The sequence below is a fragment of the Penicillium verhagenii genome, assembly GCF_028828195.1.
Source record: "Penicillium verhagenii strain IBT 33310 chromosome Unknown utg000007l_segment0_segment0, whole genome shotgun sequence".
NCBI lineage: Eukaryota > Fungi > Ascomycota > Eurotiomycetes > Eurotiales > Aspergillaceae > Penicillium > Penicillium verhagenii.
The window spans coordinates 981,890-1,001,134 of record NW_026643171.1 but is presented as its reverse complement, the minus strand read 5'-3'; the positions used below and the strand labels follow the sequence as shown (position 1 = coordinate 1,001,134).

The window sequence follows — 19,245 nt, the reverse complement described above, 5'->3', positions numbered from 1 at the left end:
TCTATGTACCCCCCCCCCCCCTTTTTGTGCTTTGGCTCCCCGTCAATCAACCTTGGAACCATGTATATATTTGAGTATTGATGAAAGCATCGAGTCTCACAACGAACAGAACTCATGAAATTTGATTCCCTTTATTCTAATTTGATCGCAAGATCCAGGTCGATAGTAGGCTCACCCACCGCTGGCTAGAAAATTAGATTATACGTAAGGGAGTAGAGCATTTGACATTATTAGGTATTAGGTAATTTTTATAAGTAATTTTCAAATGTTCATGAGGTATCTGTAAAAATGTGTGATTTTATATAAGCCAGCCATATTGTAAACTAGATGTTGGTATCTCAAACTCGTAAAACTTCATAAAACAGATGCAGGTGATAACTTCCAACCACGGAAGCCCCATACAGCGCCATGTCAAGTATGCAAAATCGTAATCACACTTCAAGTATTTCCCCGCAATCATTCTCGCCTAGAACTTGGAAACACCTCGGCCAACAACTCAGCCTCTTGGGGATTGGTCCACTCTTCGAGTAGATCATGCGCCATGTCAACAGTCTCATCATCAATGCCCGCTTCAAGGACGGATCCATCACAGAATGCCAAGCGCGTCAGGACCACTAAGTGTTTCTGCTTGCTCCCTGGCACACGTGAAAGTTTCTCTTGCATATTAATAGAAGAGCCATGGCGGCGTATCACACCGAATACCAGGCGCATCAGTCCGTTGACCAATGCAACTCGCAGCTCCTGCTCAGGCGGCGATGCGTATAGCGCATCAAGCTCATCGTGCATGGATCGAAAGAGACGTGCCAACGCGTTTGGGTGAGCGGCAATGATGGCACTACCATGTTCTCGAGTTGGCGCAGCTGGGTTGAATGCTAAAGCTTCCAGTAGAAGTAAAACTTCAAGGCGCATTGCACATATGTCTTGCGGAGTATAAGGTTCAACACCTTCATCTGGTTGAGCGCGCTCACTGAACATAAAGGAAAGTCGGTCGACAATCCATCGTTGGATATCGTTCTGTTCTCCCTGTGAAGGCATAATGGGCCCGAACGACTCCGGTCGAATGCTTGTCGATAAGAGGCGTAAGATCAGTACAATATCCTTTAGTGGCTGCGAAGGATGTAGCATAACGAGGGTGAAGGTATGTCGGATATTCCGCCAAAAGTCATCCAGTACATCTTTAGCATGTAACAACTCGCTTGCGATTTGATACAACAGACGGAGCGCTTCGGTCGAATCAACCAGTGGCTGCAAGTCTGACTGCGGAGTCGGTATTGATCGGATCACTCTGGCCTTTTCCCGGGCAGCAGGGGAGTATCGAAACCGGGGGACCGCATTCACCTCAACGGAATCTTGTAAGACAGTGAGGAGAGGATTGATCAATTTTTGAAGTGGAATATCATTCATCCTCAAAATGTATCGCACAAGGGCCATGAATCGAGAAACCGGCTCGTAAAAACGTTCGGTTAAAGCGCGCTGCCAGAGTGGCCCAATCGTGTGCATGTATTCGACCACAAAGCCATCCATTTCTAGATGTGCTAAACGGTCTAAGAGCATGCTAGATATAGGCCGGGAAGGTTCCGAGGGGAAGGATATCGTTGCAAAAGCCTCGATATCGGTTTCCTGACCAGGAATCATGCGGTGATTCAACAACCGCTTCATAATTTGCTGATCATGTCCATTCAACTCCGCCTCTTGCTGGTGATCTAGTTCCGGGCTCTCGGTAGGAGCATCAACCATTACTAGCTCACCAGCAGGGCTCAAGTTTAGCGGAGGTGGCATGTCTTGGCTTGCTTGTCGTTTTCGCTTGCCTGGAACAGTAGGAGTTGCCCGCTTCGACCGGGCTGCCGACTTGCTGGGTGACACTACGACCATCTCATCGTCGTCGAAACCATCTCGAAACGGCAGGACTCGAGACTTCTTGGGTGTTACAGGCAGTGGCTCTTGTCCTTGCCGATGTTTCGACTTGAGATTGCGTGAATGATGTGCCTCCTCTGCTAAGTCATGTTGGAGAAAGATGTTTTCCGTCGCCAGCACGTGCCCTTGGGACCTCGCCGCTTCGACAATCTCTTTATGCTTTGTTACTTCATCCGCCATAGTATTGCGTAGAGCTTCGAGCTGCTCGTCATAATTTGCGGCCATTTGCGTCTGTTTAGATCGGATAATGGAAATTTCGCCGGCTTTTGATTGGAGCTGGGCTCTAGTCTCAGCTAATTCAAGTAACATTTGTTCTCTCTCTCGCTCCAGCTGAGAATTGACAGAAGTCAGCGATGATCATAAAAGTGGCGATGGGGGACTCGCGCAACCTACCTGTTCCAGACGCGCATTTCCTTTAAATACGTTCCCTGAAGCATGATCATTCACCTCCATCTGATCGTCCATCTCGTTGTTGACAGGCCATCCGTGCTTTTTCATCAGCACATGATGGCCATTGGGATGCGCTAGAGAGCCATTTCCATTATCATAAACCTCCGCTCCTAGCTCGCCCACTTCCAGTGTACCATACTCGTTCGTTAATCCGGTATGTAGGCGAGGTGGCGGTTGTAAAGTCGTGGAGTTGTGGACTGCGGCTTCTGCCTGCACATGGGGCGCTGAGTTTGTTGGAGCTGCAAGGTTATACTGGTACTGAGAGGCCTGCCCCTGTGTCGCTTGAAAGGCAGTTTGCTCTAATTCAAACAGTGTCGAGGGAGGCAGAGAATCGAACTCATCAGAGAAGTAGTCATCGTCGTTGTCTTCCATGCCCCCGCGCCATGGAATTACAGAAGACTTCAATGAGAAGGGAGGCAGCTGGACAAAATAAGGAGGTTTGGGGTAAGTAGTTTGTGCTAATTAGGAATGCATCAGCATGTTCAGATTTTAATTGAGCGGAGAAGTCGGAATTTCCTCCCAGCGCGTACTTGTCCATGGTTGTAAACGCGGAGGATGAGGCTGACCGCTTTCGATTGAAGATCACGTGGGTCAACTGCGATGTACAGTAATACTGATGTACGGAGTACTACTACTAGTAATAAGGTAGCCTGGAGTACTGTACCTTGCTCGTATCCGTGGTAGCATTTTAAAGCCTCGGGAAAATAATCATGCAGTAACTGGCCAGATCTTTTTGACCCACTATACTTTTTATTCTGTCAGCTTTCAACACTGTGTATGTTCTTTGACGTATGTTTTTCTAAGTTCCAAGAAGTAAATTATGTTTTGCAATAAGTAACCTCTCAAGAAATTCGAAGTAAGATGTAACCTTCTATGTTACTATCAGTACATGGAACGACTTGGGAGAAAACCAGGGCAGTTGAACCATCGGGTGGAAGACCCACCGCCTCAGCCACCGCTCCCACCTCCGCGCATGAGCTCTCGAAGTTCCATCTCGCTCCGCTGCAACTTGGTCACTCCCCTCCTAACTCCCTTCCCTCTTTTTTTTTTCTTTTTCCATCTCTTCCCCCCCACCACCATGGCCAAGCCTAAGCACACTGCTGCTGGTCGCAAGGGCAATGGCCCCGTGCCATCCAGCCCCGGCAAGAACGAAAAGAATGTCTTCGAACAGACCACGGAAGCCGAAGAGGTCAGCTAAAAGCAGTAGTAATTGGCCCCAAACATGTCGCTAACGCGTTTTGATGTGTTCTCAGTCACCCGCGCAATCCGCAAAAGAGATCAAGCAGCAGGAATGGGAGAAGAAAAGACAAACCTTCATCACCCGGACAATATGGACTTTTGTCATGATTGCCGGTTTCTTCATCGCCATGTTCTCTGGTCATATCTACATCATTGGCCTGGTCACCGCCATTCAGATTGTTTCATTCAAGGAAGTCATCAACATCGCCAACAAAAAGCCTCAGGGTGAAAAGGAGCAAAAACCGGCGCCCCGCTTCACTAAGCAGCTGAGCTGGTATTTTCTCGCGACAACTATGTATTTCCTTTATGGAGAGAGCGTGATCTATTACTTCAAGCACATCTTGCTTGTGGACAAAGTTCTTTTGCCCCTGGCCAACCACCACCGCTTCATTAGTTTTACTCTCTATGTCATGGGTGGGTGTCCCTCAGCTCTGGATTGTATGGGGGGTTAGTGTTTGCTAACATGTTCATTAGGCTTCGTCTTCTTTGTGGGCTCTCTGCGCAAAGATACCTACAAATTGCAATTTGTCCACTTTGCCTGGACTCACATGGCCTTGTACTTGATTGTGGTGCAAGCCCACTTTGTGATGAACAACATCTTCGAGGGCATGATCTGGTTCTTCCTCCCTGCTTCTTTGGTAATCACCAATGATATCTTTGCCTACGTCTGTGGTATTACATTTGGCCGTACCCAATTGATCAAACTTTCGCCAAAGAAGACCGTCGAGGGCTTCCTTGGCGCGTGGATCTGCACCATTATCTTTGGATATTTCATGACCAACGTGTTGATGCGGTACAAGTATTTCATCTGCCCTGTCAATGACTTGGGCTCAAATGTTTTGACTGGTTTGGAATGCGTTCCGAACTCCGCTTTCATTCCTCAGCCCTACTCTCTCGAATTGATCGGTTTGGATAAGACTTTCTGGGTTGAGCCCATGCAGCTTCACATTCTGAGTTTCGCTACTTTCGCCTCTCTTATCGCTCCATTCGGTGGTTTCTTCGCTTCGGGTTTGAAGCGCAGCTTCCAGATCAAGGACTTTGGCGAGTCGATCCCTGGCCACGGTGGTATCACCGATCGTATGGACTGTCAATTCATTATGGGTTTCTTCGCCTACATGTACTACCACAGCTTCATTGCTGTCTACAAGGCCAACGTTGGTGATATCATTGAGACTGTCATCAACGGGCTTACAGTTGAGGAGCAGTTCGAGGTCGTTCGCGGCCTCAGCAAGTACTTGCACAACCAGGGAGTTGTTTCAGACACGGTATGTCTCTATGAACGAGGTTTTTCAACTTATCTCGAATTTCGACTAACTCATTTCTTCCCCCCTTTCTTTTGCAGATTCTGGACTGTCTTACAACCGAGCTTAAGCACTAATGAATTCGAGTCACCGGCCTCCACATACAAAACTTCACGACTTCTATTTACATTTCCCCCTTTGTAATACATTTCGAGGATAACTTTCAACTCCTTTCTTTCTTGCCCTCTGATCTCCGACAGAGCAGACCTCTTGCTCAACTCGGAATTGATTGGCCTTTTCCGACATGATATGGATGCATACGTTGGTTCGCATACATGCATGATAGCTAACACGCGTCTCCCTCCACATCCCACCTTTCAACACGGTACCTGTCTCACCACCCCCGAAAATCGCGAGATGATTCTAAAGATCTCGAATACAATGAGACTAATATACGTCAACCGTGGTCAAGACAGGGGCATGATCTTTAATTTCGATTCATGAATGTTTTCTGTCTTACTTTTATCTTTCTCTCTTCCTGCCTAATTGGCACAGGATCTGTTGGCATCCTGCTCTTGGTTCTTTTGTTTGAACTTCTCGTGGGTGGGGGCCTGCTGATATCCCTCCGGTGCATGAAAAGGAAATCCATGAGATTTTGTATTGTGTTGCGGGCCAAAGTGGCCTTATTTGCTTCTTTCCTGTCCGGCAAGTCTTTATCTACTATTCAATTCTCTAGAGTAGTAACCAAGGCAGCCAAGTTTGTACATAACTTTCAATTCACATGTTGAAGGTGACCTTTTTATCTGAAAAAAAAATGTATTTTCCATGAGTCGAGAACCCATCTGGGAATCAATGTACATAACCAGTAGCTACTAGAATAGTATCGGCTTATACAGTAAGCAGAGGTTTGGCTAGAAGGAATCGATAGAATCTTTCTTCATTCATATCAATAAAACTAGGGTATCATAGAAAGGACAAAATATTATGGAGAACAGCCATATCAGCTCAAGAAGCACATGCCACTCTGAGATCACTCAATCATCAATGCCACCAAACCAGACACGCAGCGGCCCATTGACCGAAGAAGTCTTGCTATTCCTCATTCCGTGACCTCATACTGTTCAGTCTCAACCCTGAAATATGGTTCAACCTGCCGTTTCTCGCTCTCCGCTTGGGCAGGGTCGAGCATAAACCGAACAGCTGCTTCCCGGCCCTTATCTGCCCTGTGTCGCTCACCACTAGCAGCAACCGGTATCAATGGGTGGAGGGGGCGCTGGGAAGATCCTGGAGATCTCTCACCACCGCTCGATGGCCCCTGATCACGGGGTTGGTCCACCCAAAATGCGAATCGAGGGATGTTGGTTTCTCTGGCTTCTTGGTTCAGTGGAATACGAACAGTCAGGAACTGATCTGCTGGGAAAATCGGCCCAACAGATGTTGAAGCACGGTGGTGAGTATAGAGTTCTAGAAGGTCGAATAGTGTTTCTGTATTTTTTTTATGAGGTCAGTATCGCTATCTTCATATAAGAGTTGATTAGACAAGCTCGCTTACCCATGACTTGTTCCCGATTTGTGTTCCATCGCTCATATTCCTCTTGGGACTCTAGGGCCCCAATACGCTGACCCAAGAGTCGGCTGGCCAATTCGAGGGAGGCAAGCGCCAAACATGGTGTTGATTGTTTGAGCGGGGCGAATGTCCGGTATAGATCTAGTGAAATGCGATGGGCCAAGCTCCAGATTTCCTTTGGAAGGCCGTGACGGCGGGCAATCTTGGTCAGAGTCTTATGAGGGTGACGAGTGCGGAAGTCAAAGCCTGCTGCCTCCAGCATCAGCCTCTCAAGTCCAAGAATTCCCCGGGCATTGATGTCAAAAATCTGGCATTGCTTTGGTCAGTATATCCGTTCAAAGAAAAGGGAGGCTTTTTCAGACTGGTGACCTACGTGGTCATCTGGCACCAGGTGTTCTGAAGGTGGTAGCCTGAGGTTGTATGCGGCGCATACAATTTCCCTTGACTTTTTCAGTGTATCTTCAATCTTGCATGCAGTGAATAATGCCGCTGCAGCTGCGTCCTGTTCTTGTGTTAGAAAAGTGAGGGTTATAATAGGGCGTGATAAAGGACTTACCATGAAGTTATATTCGTTATCCGGATGTGTCAACCGGAACCGATGGTAGTACATCGTGGCAGTGTCATATGTTCTCACTGGCCTGTATCTTGCTGTCAGCATCATGTTCTTTGCAAGGTGGTTTTCCTTTCATTATGGAGATTCAATTAAGAACATACAGGCGGAGCGCCTTCCGCACATTGTCAATCCACGTGACTCCTTGCAAACGCAATCCTTCTTCTCGAATAGTAGTCATTCCCAAGGCCTGGATACAGTCTTGAATTGTCTGTTCAAACATGTATGGCCTGGCTACCTGAATAAACGATGGATGGATGGTTGGAAGCTCCGGAGCCTTGAGCTTGGGCCCTGAGCCAGAGCGAGCTCGCTGGGGCTTTGAACCAAATGCCATGGTATATCTGCAGATGCTATTTACTTTTGACAAGAGACGCCGCGAAGAATGGCCCTTGGAGCTTGTGTAGCTGAAGGTCAACGGCCGCGATTGATTCGACATCGGGGTCACGTGCGCGGAGATTCGTTACTCCGAAGTAAAGACAAGATGTCATGGGCGGATAATTATTAATCCGAAGTAAAAAGAAATCCGGAAGTTGATGAAGTTGGAAAAGCAGTAGCAAATTTGAAGTTGGGGATAGAATAATGAAGGGAAAAAAATCATTCGAAACTCATACTAGTAGGGGGGAAAGTCTATCTATTAGACCCTCTAAGTTAAATAGTCTCTCACGGCACTCCACGACCAGACCTGGTATTCTTGGCCAACTCACTCTGAGCAGTATTATCCGCATAACGCTTATAGATAGGTAAATAATGCTCCCGTTGACTTGTCGTCTCCTTTACACTCTTTAGTGCACCGATCGCAGTCAACCACTTTCTCCACCGGCTCCAAAGAGCTTCATCAGGACCTCCAGCTCCCTCACATGGAATTTTCGCTCCACCTTTGAATGTATCGAACATCCAAATTCTCATAGCCCACGGAGCCAGGACAAGATCCGGAAGTCTCAGCTCAGAGCCCATGAAGGAAGGCCCTTCTGGGTGCATCTCTTTTGTCCAGGCTTTCAAGTTACCCAGAAATTCCAGACGAGCTTCATCAAGCCCTGCTTCCTTCTCTGCAGCACTTGAACCTTCGACCGGCTGATACTGTAAGAAACGATGGAAGGATGGGATAATTCGGGACGTAACGTAGTCAATCCAGATACGTGCATGGGCTCTTTCATACGGATCTTTAGGGAGGAAATGCGGTCGGTGGTCTGGGTATGCTTCCTCCAAGTACTCTAGCACCACAACAGACTCGTAGAGCGGCTTTGGGCCCTGTGCCGTAATGCAGGAAAGAGTAGGTACTAGTCCTCGAGGGTTTAGAGAGAGGAGCGATTTTGGTTTGTTGTATGGGTTGACTTCGATGTACTCATATGGGATCTGCTTTTCCTCCAGGGCGAGCCATACACGCTGGACTTGGGGAGGGTTAGTATGTTTCTTGAGTAACACGGAAACTGTCTACGATGCTTGTTACATACCAAATCTGCGTTTCAATTTTAGTTAGCTTTGTACTTTCATTGGTGTTGGTTGGGGAATACCTACGGGCAGAACCATCCTGCATACAACTTCACCGGTTGCTCCGTTGAATGCCGGTCGACTAATGCCTTGGCCGGGCCTGAAGCTTCAGGAAAGATGTTAGCATCGGGATGGGCGGGCATTGTGCTTTTAATTGAGTCAAGAAATTGAAAGTCGGAGGCGAAGCAAAGGAATGTCTACTACAAGAGATGGATGTAGCCGGTAAGTCAATATGACGTGACATCATGTCATTTGTATTCGCCATCTCCTTGTATGTACTAGTAGTATACTACCTATGAACTCTCCACTTGGTTTTTAAGCTTCAAATAATTAACTGCGTGCACTTTCATATTCTTATTCCGACTCTGATTCCTCTTCATCATCTTCTCCGTACTTTTGGATCAGCCTTTGCATGATTGAGACTGCACCCGAGCGATATCCTCCTCCAAAAATAGCATGATGGTTTAGATGGTGATACCTGACAACGAAAATGTTAGCCCACTGTATCGCAGTCAAAGGAAAGTCCCAAGAGAACTATTAGAAGAATGAAAACTCACAACTCATACAACCGCACACGATCATCATACTCCTCCACCGGCGCAGTCTTCGGTACAACCCGATGATACTGATCAAAGAACCGAGCCCCAAACCCACCAAACATATGCATAATCCCCAACTCAAACTCATTATGCCCATAACAAACACAAGGATCATAGACCACATCCCCGAGTTGATCCCCCCGGTCACTACCCACAATGCGACCTCGATCAGCATTCCCACTCCACAGATCCCCGTGCACAACAACCGGCATAATACCCTCGCCCTCACCATCAGAATCATACCCCAAATGCCCATCGCCTAGCAAACGGGGCACAACCGTATAAGCCGTCTTCTCAACAAGCTCTCGGAGTCCCCTGTCCCTCCCATTGCGCTCCTCAGACGTAGCCAAGATAGTAAGCAATCGTTCATGAGCATAAAACCCAGCCCAGCTCTCGTAGAACCTATTTGGCTGTTTCGTATCCCCACAAAAAGTGGGAACATTAAATCCAAATCGATATGCACCCGTCTCTGGGTCCGGGGGTGCAGGCGTGCTATGTAATTTACCAAGCCGGGACGCCAGAGTGGTGGGGTTTGTTTCGTCGCCTGAACTGCGGCCCATTGCGCAGCCGAGATCAAGATACTCGGTTGCAAGGAAGAAGTTCTTGCTGTTGCTGTTGCTGAGGTCTAGCGGGCCCCAGGCTAGAGCTCGAGGACAGAAGCCTGGCACGGAGCTGGCGATCGCATTGAGCGACTCGTACTCGCCGCGGAACATTTCTTCGGCGGCAGGGCCATCTGCTGAGGTTTTTACGAAGTATTTTCGTTCTTCCTCGGTGCCGTCTTTTTGGGGTATTTTCGCACGGATGGTTCCTGTGCTTGTGAAGCCTGAGCCTAGGCTGGAGGTGGAGAGACTGATTTTGGATGGGTCGGATGGTAGAGATAGAGCTTGGAGAATGGCTGGTGGGACGGGCGACATGTTTGCACTTTTTTTTTTCTTTGGGAGGGCTTTACTATAGATGTTCTGGACTATTTCAGGGAAGGACATTCAATTGAATAGCCTTGGGGTTTAAAAATTGGGCGGATTGACAGGGTCACAGGGATGTGAGAATCGATTGGAAACCTGCATGGCTATGACGTTAGATCTCCGCATTAAGAACAGAACATGTATCTTCCCCTCTATATCCTAATAGCTCTACTAACATACACATGGAACAAATGTGTTCCTAAGACGCCAAAGACTTTTAAATTTAGATAAATTTTTGCATTGCGCTTGAAGAAATGACCTATACACATTAATATGACGCTCCGCATCCAGGTTCTTCATTCCAATAGTTTGCTAAGATCAAATCGGTCAAGGCGGAGATAGCTGGCTCACTAGATGCATAGCCGTTTTGGTGCGCTCCTTGATATCAAGGTCCGGATCATCTTTGAGACTAACCAGTCGATCAAAGATTCCGAGAGCCTTGAGTCTGGTGGCACGTTCGCGGCATCCTTCACGATCACTTTGGTTTTCATGGTAGATCAAGTTAATGACCACCCAAACGCAGTTGACCCGTACTTGTCTATGGGAGTGGTTGAAGTAGTTTGTCAGGGACCGTAACAAGTCTTGGTGAGAAATCACTAGCTGCCGGTGGCGCGTGAGTCCTGCCGCCAGGTGGATTATGATGGCACTGACAGAGGTCAGGATTTCATAGGGTACTTGCAACGCCCGGTTAGAGGAGTCGCGGCGGTGAGGCAGTTGGATAGTGCGGGGGCGCAAATTATCTGCGAGTGCGTCCAGTAGCTCATCCTGGCCGATTTCCTGGAAGAGAAAGTCGATCATTTCGGCTGCACCAGGCCCACAGATTATGTTGCGAAGCAGATCAAATGTCTGTTCTTGCACAGCGATGTCGTCCTGCCGAGACTGAGTGGACTGCTCCAGATTACCATGCATGACAAGCTTGCGCCGACGCCTGGCATCAGGGAGGAACATTTCCAAGCTCATTTTCGATGGCGGCATGCTGTCACCCATCTTAAATCCCTCAGTCGACTCGCCAGAATCTTCCATAGGGTTAAGAATATCAACTTGTTCTCCCGCCGAATTGGCTCGACCCATGGCTATTCCGATAGCAGTATCCGTATCCTCGTCCATTCCGCGTCGAGTCAAGGCGCTGACTGGGTCTTGGCTGATGACCTCCCGGATCCAAGCGGGGCCTAGAGCTTCAATCACCTTCATTTTGATATCATTGGGGGTATCAAATACCACATGTTTAAGGGCCCACAAAGACTCAATACGTAACTTGGTATTGGATGAGTGGGCGTGTTCGCACAGAATGGGAATCACGTCGCCCGAGATAATTGCCTAAAAAAGAAAATTTGTTAAATTGAACCCTTGAGATATTTGGAAATAGCGGCATACTAACCTCTTTCATAGGACTGAAGTTCAAAGCCAAGTTGCAGAGCGCTGCGGTGGCCGCAATTTGAACTTCCAAGTCAGGATGTTTGATAAGGGTAAACAGCGGCTGGGCTACGCCAGCGTCAATGAGACTAGTCCTTAAGACGCTGACGGACCTAGTAAGCATGCGAGCTGCACCACAAGCAGCCAAAAGCGTTGGTGTCGGGTTACCATCTGCTGCAGTATTTTTTGGTACTGAGCCGGTGTCGGCAGGAGCATCGCTTGGTCGAGGTTTGAGAGAGTCAATGATGTAGGGGACCACTCCGTTTTCACAGACCGCTTTCCGATATTCATCCTTGAAGGGTACCAGTGCAGCCAAGGCCTTCAGAATACTCTCCCGATACCTCATAATATGGCAAAGCGTAGGCGAGTATCCAGGCGGTCCTAGTCGACAGTCCAAAGGGACAGATTCAGGGTCCCGAGCTGGACTATCCCCCTCCGCGTGCCACATCGGCCGCAAGGTCTCCGAGACAGGGTTGTAAGTCTCTTTAAGAAGTTGAGATAGACGCTTCAGTGCATTTCCATCCACTGCATGTTTTTGTAGTTCCTGATCGTCCATGACCAGGTTGGCTAGAACAGCCGGTGCCTCTTCTTTCAAGCGCTGTGTGGGAGTGATCAGCCCGTCATCATTAGACCCTGGCTCATCAGGCAATTCAAAATCTTTTTCCAACATGCGGATGAGAATTGGAACCAAAAGATAACTGAACATTGGAACTCGGTGCTTTTTGGCAAGACCCAGACGAAAAAGTACGGTCACCAGCCGAGCCGCCATTAACTGAACCATGCCACTTTCGGAACGGAGGATGCAAAGTAGCCATGGAACAATCGAGTTCTCATCTTCTTCTGTGGGAGATGTTTCGGCCAGCGAAAACGGGGTAGAAAAGGAATGACTATGGCGACGCTGCGAGGTAGAATTGCCCAGAGGTGGGAAATTGGACGAGCCCGAGGGAGATTTGGCATATACCATTGGAACTGACGGGAGAAGATGATCCACTGGATTTGTGCCAGAATGACGAGGTACCGCCGAGCCACTTAGGTATGCGTTTCCCCATGGGTTCTTTTTAATGTCCGTGGGGGCGAATCCTGGGACTTGTTTCGGGAACACAGTGAGAATCCCTGGTGAGGATAAGAAATGCTCTGCCCGCCATTTCGATTGCTCGACGATCACAGTGATCGCGCGGAGGATGGGTGCCAGCCGAGCCGTTGTCGGGGCAGGTGGCGGGAAATCACCCAGAGCTCCAGGTTCCAGTATATGGTCTTCAGCGCTAGGTAAAACAAAGCCTTGAGCTATGACAAAACTGGCAACCTTAACAGCCAGAGCGTCTAATATTCCACATTCCGCCAAAATTGTCTTATGAACCTCCTCCGTGCATAGCTTCCCAATCAGGGCAGCTGCCAGCTCAATGCTCACTTGGCTGCCCGAATGACCATAGTTCTGCGCAATAATTCGTCTGATAGCTCCGACTGCCTCGGGCGCAAAGACGATATCTGCTAGTCGAGTGTCCCGGGGCCCTTGGTCTTGGCTTTGTAACGGTAGTCGGTCCGCAATCGTGTTGAGAAGTCTTAGAATGGGAAGACGGAATTTCTGAGGACAATCTGGCGATGATAGAAAGGAAAGAAGAGTCGGTAGGATATCACTTGCGAATATTGGGGCAAGGAAGGTCGGACCACCTATTGGACAATGTTAACGTCACCTTCGATGGTTCTGGTTGATTGATGCGAAAGTACCTTGCGCTAAGCTTCCAACTATCAAGATTGCCTGCAGGCAGGCTTCTGAGCCTTCTGAGCTATCTGAGACTTGATAGGGACTGGCCGCCTGGGTCAGAGAACGGTTCGATTCGGCCTCAGATGATTTCCCCGGCCATCGCGATCCGAGCACCGAGGCCAGCGTTGGGATTATTCCCGCAGCCACATAGACTTCTTTGCGCTGATCGTGACCTATCAATTCATTCTTTAACACTCGGAGGGAGGCAATCTGAGAGGATATGGAATCCGGGCTTTGAAGCTGTAGGAGAATGGGCGGAGCCGTTGCTCGCGTCATCGTCGGACGACCGAACGCCTCCTGACGAGGGTGAGATGGTTCAACAGACCAGACCAGGAATTAAAGGCGGCGTAGTATACCGTGTATTTCCGTTTGGCCTTTCGGAGGAGGATGGTAGGCTCGTGATAGCTGGTCGATCTCTAAGCAAGTATGGGAAGATTTGGCCGAATTCGGTCGGGTTGCGAAGGCGGGGAAGAAGTCGCGTGTAATCGAGCGGTGGCGTTTAAAGCCACTTTCTTAGAAGGCCAGTCTCGTGCCACACACAATCTCTCTCTCTCTCTTTACCTGCAGTCAAATCTCAGAATTGTATCGATCTGTGAACAATTGAAATTGAATACAGTTATCTGATGCCTTGCACCTCAGCTTAAGCTCCAAGAGGTGACTTGACTCCACTCCGCATTTGGGATGACTGGGCGGTTACGTAAGAGTCGATCCTGCGCATCATCCCCGAGGGCCTAAAACCAGGGTACATACAAGAACTATGTACAGAGCCAAGGCCCTGTTTTGTGTAAAATTGGGATAACAATTCACAATAATGAATAAGCCATGAACTGCGTTTGCTAAGATTCTGATCATGTGAAAAATTGATAATATCTATTCAATAAATTGATCATAATTACTAGTAATAATCAGGTTTCGATAGGCGTTGGTGCTTGGACCGCAAGTCCCTCTCTTGGGCTGCATGCAAAATGCAAAGAACTTGAGTTACAGGGAGGTAACGGGAATACCGATTGAAAAACCATAAAAATGTGAAAAATACATACGAATACGGATGCGAAAGGGGAGTTCCACTTTTTTCCTCCCCTGAGGCATCAATCTGATTAAGCCAATGACGCCAACTTGACCACAGGGAACTAGTTTTTTTTACTCTTTCCAAGATAAGGTTGAATCCCTAGTCTAACTGTTATAACGTAGTCGCCGTACAGATACACCGATAAACTAGTACTTATCGCAATCTAGATAGGAAGTTTTCCGGCTAGAGCGGCTCTCATCGCTCAAAAGGGTTTAGCGGTGATGGGGCTTTTACGGGGGCGTTTGGGGCTTTTTGTTTGCTATTGGGAAAGAAAAATTACGAATTAGGACAACAATTTGAGAAAATTACTAAAAATGGAGAGAAAACCTTAAGAGAAAATCCCTGAACATCAGCAGTATTAGAATTACAGAAAATGTATACAATACATGGGGGAAAAGACTCCTACCGCCATTCACCACTCACAAAATCTCCCCTTTCCCTCTGAGTTTCTCTACGTGAATAATTGTCACGTATGGTCACATAGGGCTCTGAACCACCAATGAGATCTGCTGCGGGATGAACGCCGATGACTTCCCATAGGACCCGAGCAAAAACATCTATGATACAAACCCTTTTTTCTGTCATTTTGGTCATTTTGGTCATTTTGGGTTCATTTTGGGTTATTTTGATCGGGGTATTGGCCGTGAACTTGATATTCGTCGTAATAAATTACCTCATAGCAGAACAGGATTTTTTACTCCCCCCCAAATGGGTGACCCAGTTCTCTGACTCCCCTCTCCCTTTTTTCTCTTCTTCTACATCTTTTTTACATTGAAATGAGTACGGGTTTTTGCACCGAGCGCTCTCCGCAACCAGAACCCCCGGATTTCCAATCTACATCCTCCACCTCGCGATCTACGTGAGGATGAGGCCGTGCGCCAATACAATTCAGGTTCCGCAGGTGCCCCATTGACTCGTGTGCCCACGTGGTGCCAGCGTGCCTTCCCATTGCTTTGCCGCAACATTCCTCTTGATCCCTCACTAAGCCATGTTGGCTTCCTCCCCTTCACCCTCGTCGGCCGCGCTACGCTCTGGCTCCGCCCACCTGCACTATGAAAGTGCTCCACAGTTTAGTAGCCCACGTTCATCCCGTTTGGCCATTGAGGAGCTCCGTTCGGCCTTGAATCGCCATACCGTCGATCCCGCCTCCCCTGATTCCCCCGCTGCCCTTCAACGCCGACGCGCTTCTGCATCGGTCGATCTTTCTGCCCCCAGCGCTGCCTTGGTCACTTCATCCCAAGACCTCTCCGCCACTCCTGTCACTGCCACCCTGCCTACCGCCACACCACCTGGCCCTGTGAACCCGCCACCTGCCCCGTCAGTCTCAATGCCCGCCCCGGACAGTTCGGGGGGCTCCAACAAGCGCAACAGTCAGAGTGACCATCACTCGCCGAATGCGCCTTCCGCGGGCCAATCTGGCGGCGGCGATGATGATGTGGAGGTGTCACAGACCAAGCGTCTGCGCCCCTCTGCGCCCAGTGTCAAGATCTTGCCCGCACAATACGAGCTGGCCGATCCCCGTGACCTGGTCTTGCTGATTTCCAGCATGCTCATGGAACTTATTCGTTTCAATGACAAGATCCCCCTGCATCAGGGGCGCCTGACGCGCTTCCACTCCCGATCACCCCCTCGAATCTCCGTGCAGGATTACCTGCAGCGTCTCACCACTCACGCCACCCTCTCACCACCCATCCTCCTCAGCATGGTCTACTACATCGACCGTCTCTGCGCATTTTATCCCTCCTTCACCGTCTCCAGCCTCACCATCCACCGTTTCTTGATCTCCAGTGCTACAATCGCCAGTAAAGGCCTAAGTGATAGTTTTTGGACCAACAAAACTTACGCTCGAGTCGGCGGTATAAGCATGAACGAGTTAGCCATGTTGGAACTCGAGTTTCTATTCCGAGTCCAGTGGCGCATTGTGCCACAGCCCGAGGTCCTGGTCGAATATTACCAGAGCCTTGTAGAACGATGTGACGGATTTGAGATTGAACGCACCGGTAGCACAACCACCACTACCACCACGACTCCAGCGGCATGAAACCAAAAAAAAAAAAAAAAAAAAAGAGAAGAATGCCCCAAATGTATAACAAATCACGAATATTTTGGTCATGAATGTCTCGTTAGGGAGACACTTGGTTATCGGGCTGGCCTCGAGTTCTACGAACATGTCCTCAGCGGGTTGACTTTTACATTGCGACGGGTTTCTCTGCCTTATCGACCTTTAATCTTCGCTCTAATTTGCATCTACGGCTTTTTAGTCCCATGCATTATGCTACAATCAAAAGGCATTCGGAGTTGACGTGGGGATCCCATTAGAGTGGGTCTTATGTTAGCCATGTACTCCACGCTGGGCAGTCATCGGTAGCATGTTTTCAGCGCTTTCATTTTCCAGCGGGACTTTTATTGGGCGCATTGATGTCTTCAAGAGGTATTTTATCTACGAACTTTATTTTACCTACACGGATTCCTTATTCTACAAAAAAGATTATTGATTACTAGTATTTATGTACTCTTATAAACTTCCCTTGGGCATTGTATTAGTAGAGGTGGAACGTCTATCAAACTAGTACTAAATCATTTTAGCTCATGTAGACTAACTTAGTCTTGTCCGTCCCGGGAGTTTAGGGCATAGGGTGCGGGGACTAGGGCAGCGGCTCTGGAAATCTTGAACTTCATGCGTCACAGAATGCATTTTTCCCCAGCTTTCGTTCTTTCCCTGCGTTTGTTCTTTGTACTTGTCGCACTCTAGTCATGGGGCAAATGTAACCCTCTGAAGCTGCGTGACTCGTTTTATCTCTCCTTCTTTTCCACCTTTCCCTCCCCCGCCTCAACTCCCCGCCTCATAAATCCATAGCCATCATGGATATCCCCAAGACGCTGAATGCGATTCGACCTTTGCGCGGAGATACCATCCCTATTCGGACTGTCCAGGAAACTCGTCCAGTTGAGGAGTTTGGTATGATTCTGCATACTTGCGCGCGCCACGCCGTCTACGTGCCCGCTAATTAACCTTCATGCAGGTGACGCTTATGTTGCAGAGGTCGATATCAGAGGCGCAGCTAAATTGATCAAGTGAGTCGGCCACAACTCTTTCCCTTCTTGATGTATAGAATGAACCAAGCTCATATTGTTCTCTAGGGCACTCGATTCCAAGTATCCCCGCGACGCGGCTCTTCCTCTGTCACATCTACGACGTTTTGCCAAGAGAGAAATCTTGCCCCCGACCCTTCGCGCAGCAATTGAAGCTGCAGGCTCGCTTGGAACAGCGGACGTGAAGACTATATTTGTTGTCATTTCACCTCCTTTGCCTGCCTCGGAAGAACTACAGGAGCTGCTTGCACCCTTTGCTCCGGGCGCTTTTAGCTTCGGGCCTTCTGGCGCCACCACACCTGGATCTTCCCCCGAACCATCACCTCCAAAGATCCCCATATTCACTATCCAAATTCCTCTTCAGCCTCCTTTTAACCTTCAACAAGCTGAACGCTGGAGCAGTACCCTCTGGCCCGTCGTCTTTAACCCCGCTGCACCCCGATCCACTGTCGCTCCGCCCCCTCAGGTCCTGAACCGGGCACTGGATAGCATTCAACCTCGTGCAGGATACTATCTCTCCCTCGCGCGCAAAGTTGCCGCTGAAGCAAAGTCCTCAGGTCGTGGCCGTGGTGTCGGAGCCGTCATCGTCGATCCGTCCATCGAAGCCGCGATTGAGGCCGCTGCGGAAGAGAGTGGCGAGTCCAGTGTTGAGCAGTGGATGAACGCTGTCATCACCGTCGGTGGTGATGTTCGCTTCGCCCGCTCCGAAGCTGGAAAGCCCTCCCAGGCAGATCTGCACCATGATGCATCTCCCAACCCCGCATGCGCAGCTTTCGATGCCGATCTGGAGGGTGGACCGGATCTCCACGCCATGATGCGAGCCATTGAACTGCTTTCGCGCAGACGCCGCGAGGACCCAAATAACTACGATCCAACAATTCCCGAATTCATTGCGCAGCCTGTCGTTGAGACGGATCCCCAGCTTTCTTTGCAGCTCAGTCCTCTGGAGTCGTACTTCCTCTCTCAGCCCATCATTCTGGGTACCGCCGACAATGCTTCTACTCCCCCTTTCGACCAACACCAGCCTGAATCGTATTCGGTATCTCCAAAGAAAAGGAAGCATGAAGAGCCGAATCCCGAATCCACTTCCGTTTCTCTAGACCCTGTTGACGCCGACTCGTTCAGCCAGACCGCCCACGCCATCCCTACAACCCCTCCTCTCCCAGCGCCTCCGCCACTGGCCGTCGCTGACATGGCCGATCCTACGGTCCCACACCACCCCAATGACGCCGCGAATGTTACTTCTGCCTTCCCGGTGTCGGGTGCGGCTTCTCGTATTCGCAGTCGTGCGCAGGGAGGTTATCTCTGTACGGACCTTGACGTTTACATTTCCCATGAGCCATGTGTTTGCTGCTCGATGGGCATGCTTCTCTCGAGATTCAGAGCTGTCATCTTTCCACGTTCGGGCCGGATGAAGACCGGCGGTCTAGCTTCTGAGCCTTGTGTGGCTCCTGTCCCGAATTGCCGGGAAGCGGATTCGGTTGAAGATAAGAAAGATATTACGGATGAAAAGAGCGAGGATATTATTGGTGACCGTCATTATTATGGATTACATTGGCGGAAGGAGTTGAACTGGCGGGTTTTGGGATTTGAGTTCGTGGATGAGGATGAGGATGATGAGGAGAGCGAAGGAGATGATGTGGTTTTCAATGCTTAAAAACATACAATACCCTAAGATAAGCAATTGAAGTTTAAACTTATGTATCTACTACTACAGAATAAAAGGTATTCAGTTACGGATGTTATGTTTACGAAGAGATAGTGAAGTAAATTTCCTTTGAAATTTTTTTGGGCTTCTGTAAAGACATGCTTTTTCGAGGTTCTCCTTATTCCTCCTC

General features: G+C 48.9%; 7 protein-coding genes across 7 annotated transcripts; 3 read left to right on the top strand and 4 right to left on the bottom strand.

Moving 5' to 3' along the window:
- Positions 1 to 456: 456 nt before the first annotated feature.
- Positions 457 to 2,736, bottom strand: N7466_007048 (uncharacterized protein; the record flags this gene model as incomplete). The annotated part of the gene is made up of 2 exons (XM_057166437.1): positions 457 to 2,244; positions 2,308 to 2,736. 2 exons carry the CDS (start codon positions 2,734 to 2,736, stop codon positions 457 to 459), a joined length of 2,217 nt encoding a protein of 738 aa, XP_057019478.1.
- Positions 2,737 to 3,442: 706 nt separating this feature from the next.
- On the top strand, positions 3,443 to 4,981 carry cds1 (phosphatidate cytidylyltransferase; the record flags this gene model as incomplete). Its single annotated transcript, XM_057166436.1, has 4 exons — positions 3,443 to 3,553; positions 3,618 to 4,017; positions 4,078 to 4,868; positions 4,946 to 4,981. 4 exons carry the CDS (start codon positions 3,443 to 3,445, stop codon positions 4,979 to 4,981), a joined length of 1,338 nt encoding a protein of 445 aa, XP_057019477.1.
- Positions 4,982 to 5,943: 962 nt separating this feature from the next.
- N7466_007046 (putative cyclin) lies at positions 5,944 to 7,355 on the bottom strand (the record flags this gene model as incomplete). The annotated part of the gene is made up of 5 exons (XM_057166435.1): positions 5,944 to 6,308; positions 6,397 to 6,718; positions 6,785 to 6,913; positions 6,968 to 7,049; positions 7,126 to 7,355. 5 exons carry the CDS (start codon positions 7,353 to 7,355, stop codon positions 5,944 to 5,946), a joined length of 1,128 nt encoding a protein of 375 aa, XP_057019476.1.
- Positions 7,356 to 9,062: 1,707 nt separating this feature from the next.
- On the bottom strand, positions 9,063 to 10,022 carry N7466_007045 (putative fructosamine-3-kinase; the record flags this gene model as incomplete). Its single annotated transcript, XM_057166434.1, has 1 exon — positions 9,063 to 10,022. One exon carries the CDS (start codon positions 10,020 to 10,022, stop codon positions 9,063 to 9,065), a length of 960 nt encoding a protein of 319 aa, XP_057019475.1.
- Positions 10,023 to 10,397: 375 nt separating this feature from the next.
- On the bottom strand, positions 10,398 to 13,521 carry N7466_007044 (armadillo repeat protein; the record flags this gene model as incomplete). The annotated part of the gene is made up of 3 exons (XM_057166433.1): positions 10,398 to 11,387; positions 11,449 to 13,151; positions 13,209 to 13,521. The coding sequence occupies 3 exons, from the start codon at positions 13,519 to 13,521 to the stop codon at positions 10,398 to 10,400; spliced, it is 3,006 nt and encodes a 1,001-aa protein (XP_057019474.1).
- A 1,781-nt stretch (positions 13,522 to 15,302) lies between these two features.
- On the top strand, positions 15,303 to 16,355 carry phoB (regulatory cyclin phoB; the record flags this gene model as incomplete). Its single annotated transcript, XM_057166432.1, has 1 exon — positions 15,303 to 16,355. One exon carries the CDS (start codon positions 15,303 to 15,305, stop codon positions 16,353 to 16,355), a length of 1,053 nt encoding a protein of 350 aa, XP_057019473.1.
- An 821-nt stretch (positions 16,356 to 17,176) lies between these two features.
- On the top strand, positions 17,177 to 19,064 carry N7466_007042 (putative tRNA-specific adenosine-34 deaminase subunit Tad3; the record flags this gene model as incomplete). Its single annotated transcript, XM_057166431.1, has 3 exons — positions 17,177 to 17,273; positions 17,338 to 17,389; positions 17,456 to 19,064. The coding sequence occupies 3 exons, from the start codon at positions 17,177 to 17,179 to the stop codon at positions 19,062 to 19,064; spliced, it is 1,758 nt and encodes a 585-aa protein (XP_057019472.1).
- Positions 19,065 to 19,245: the final 181 nt, after the last annotated feature.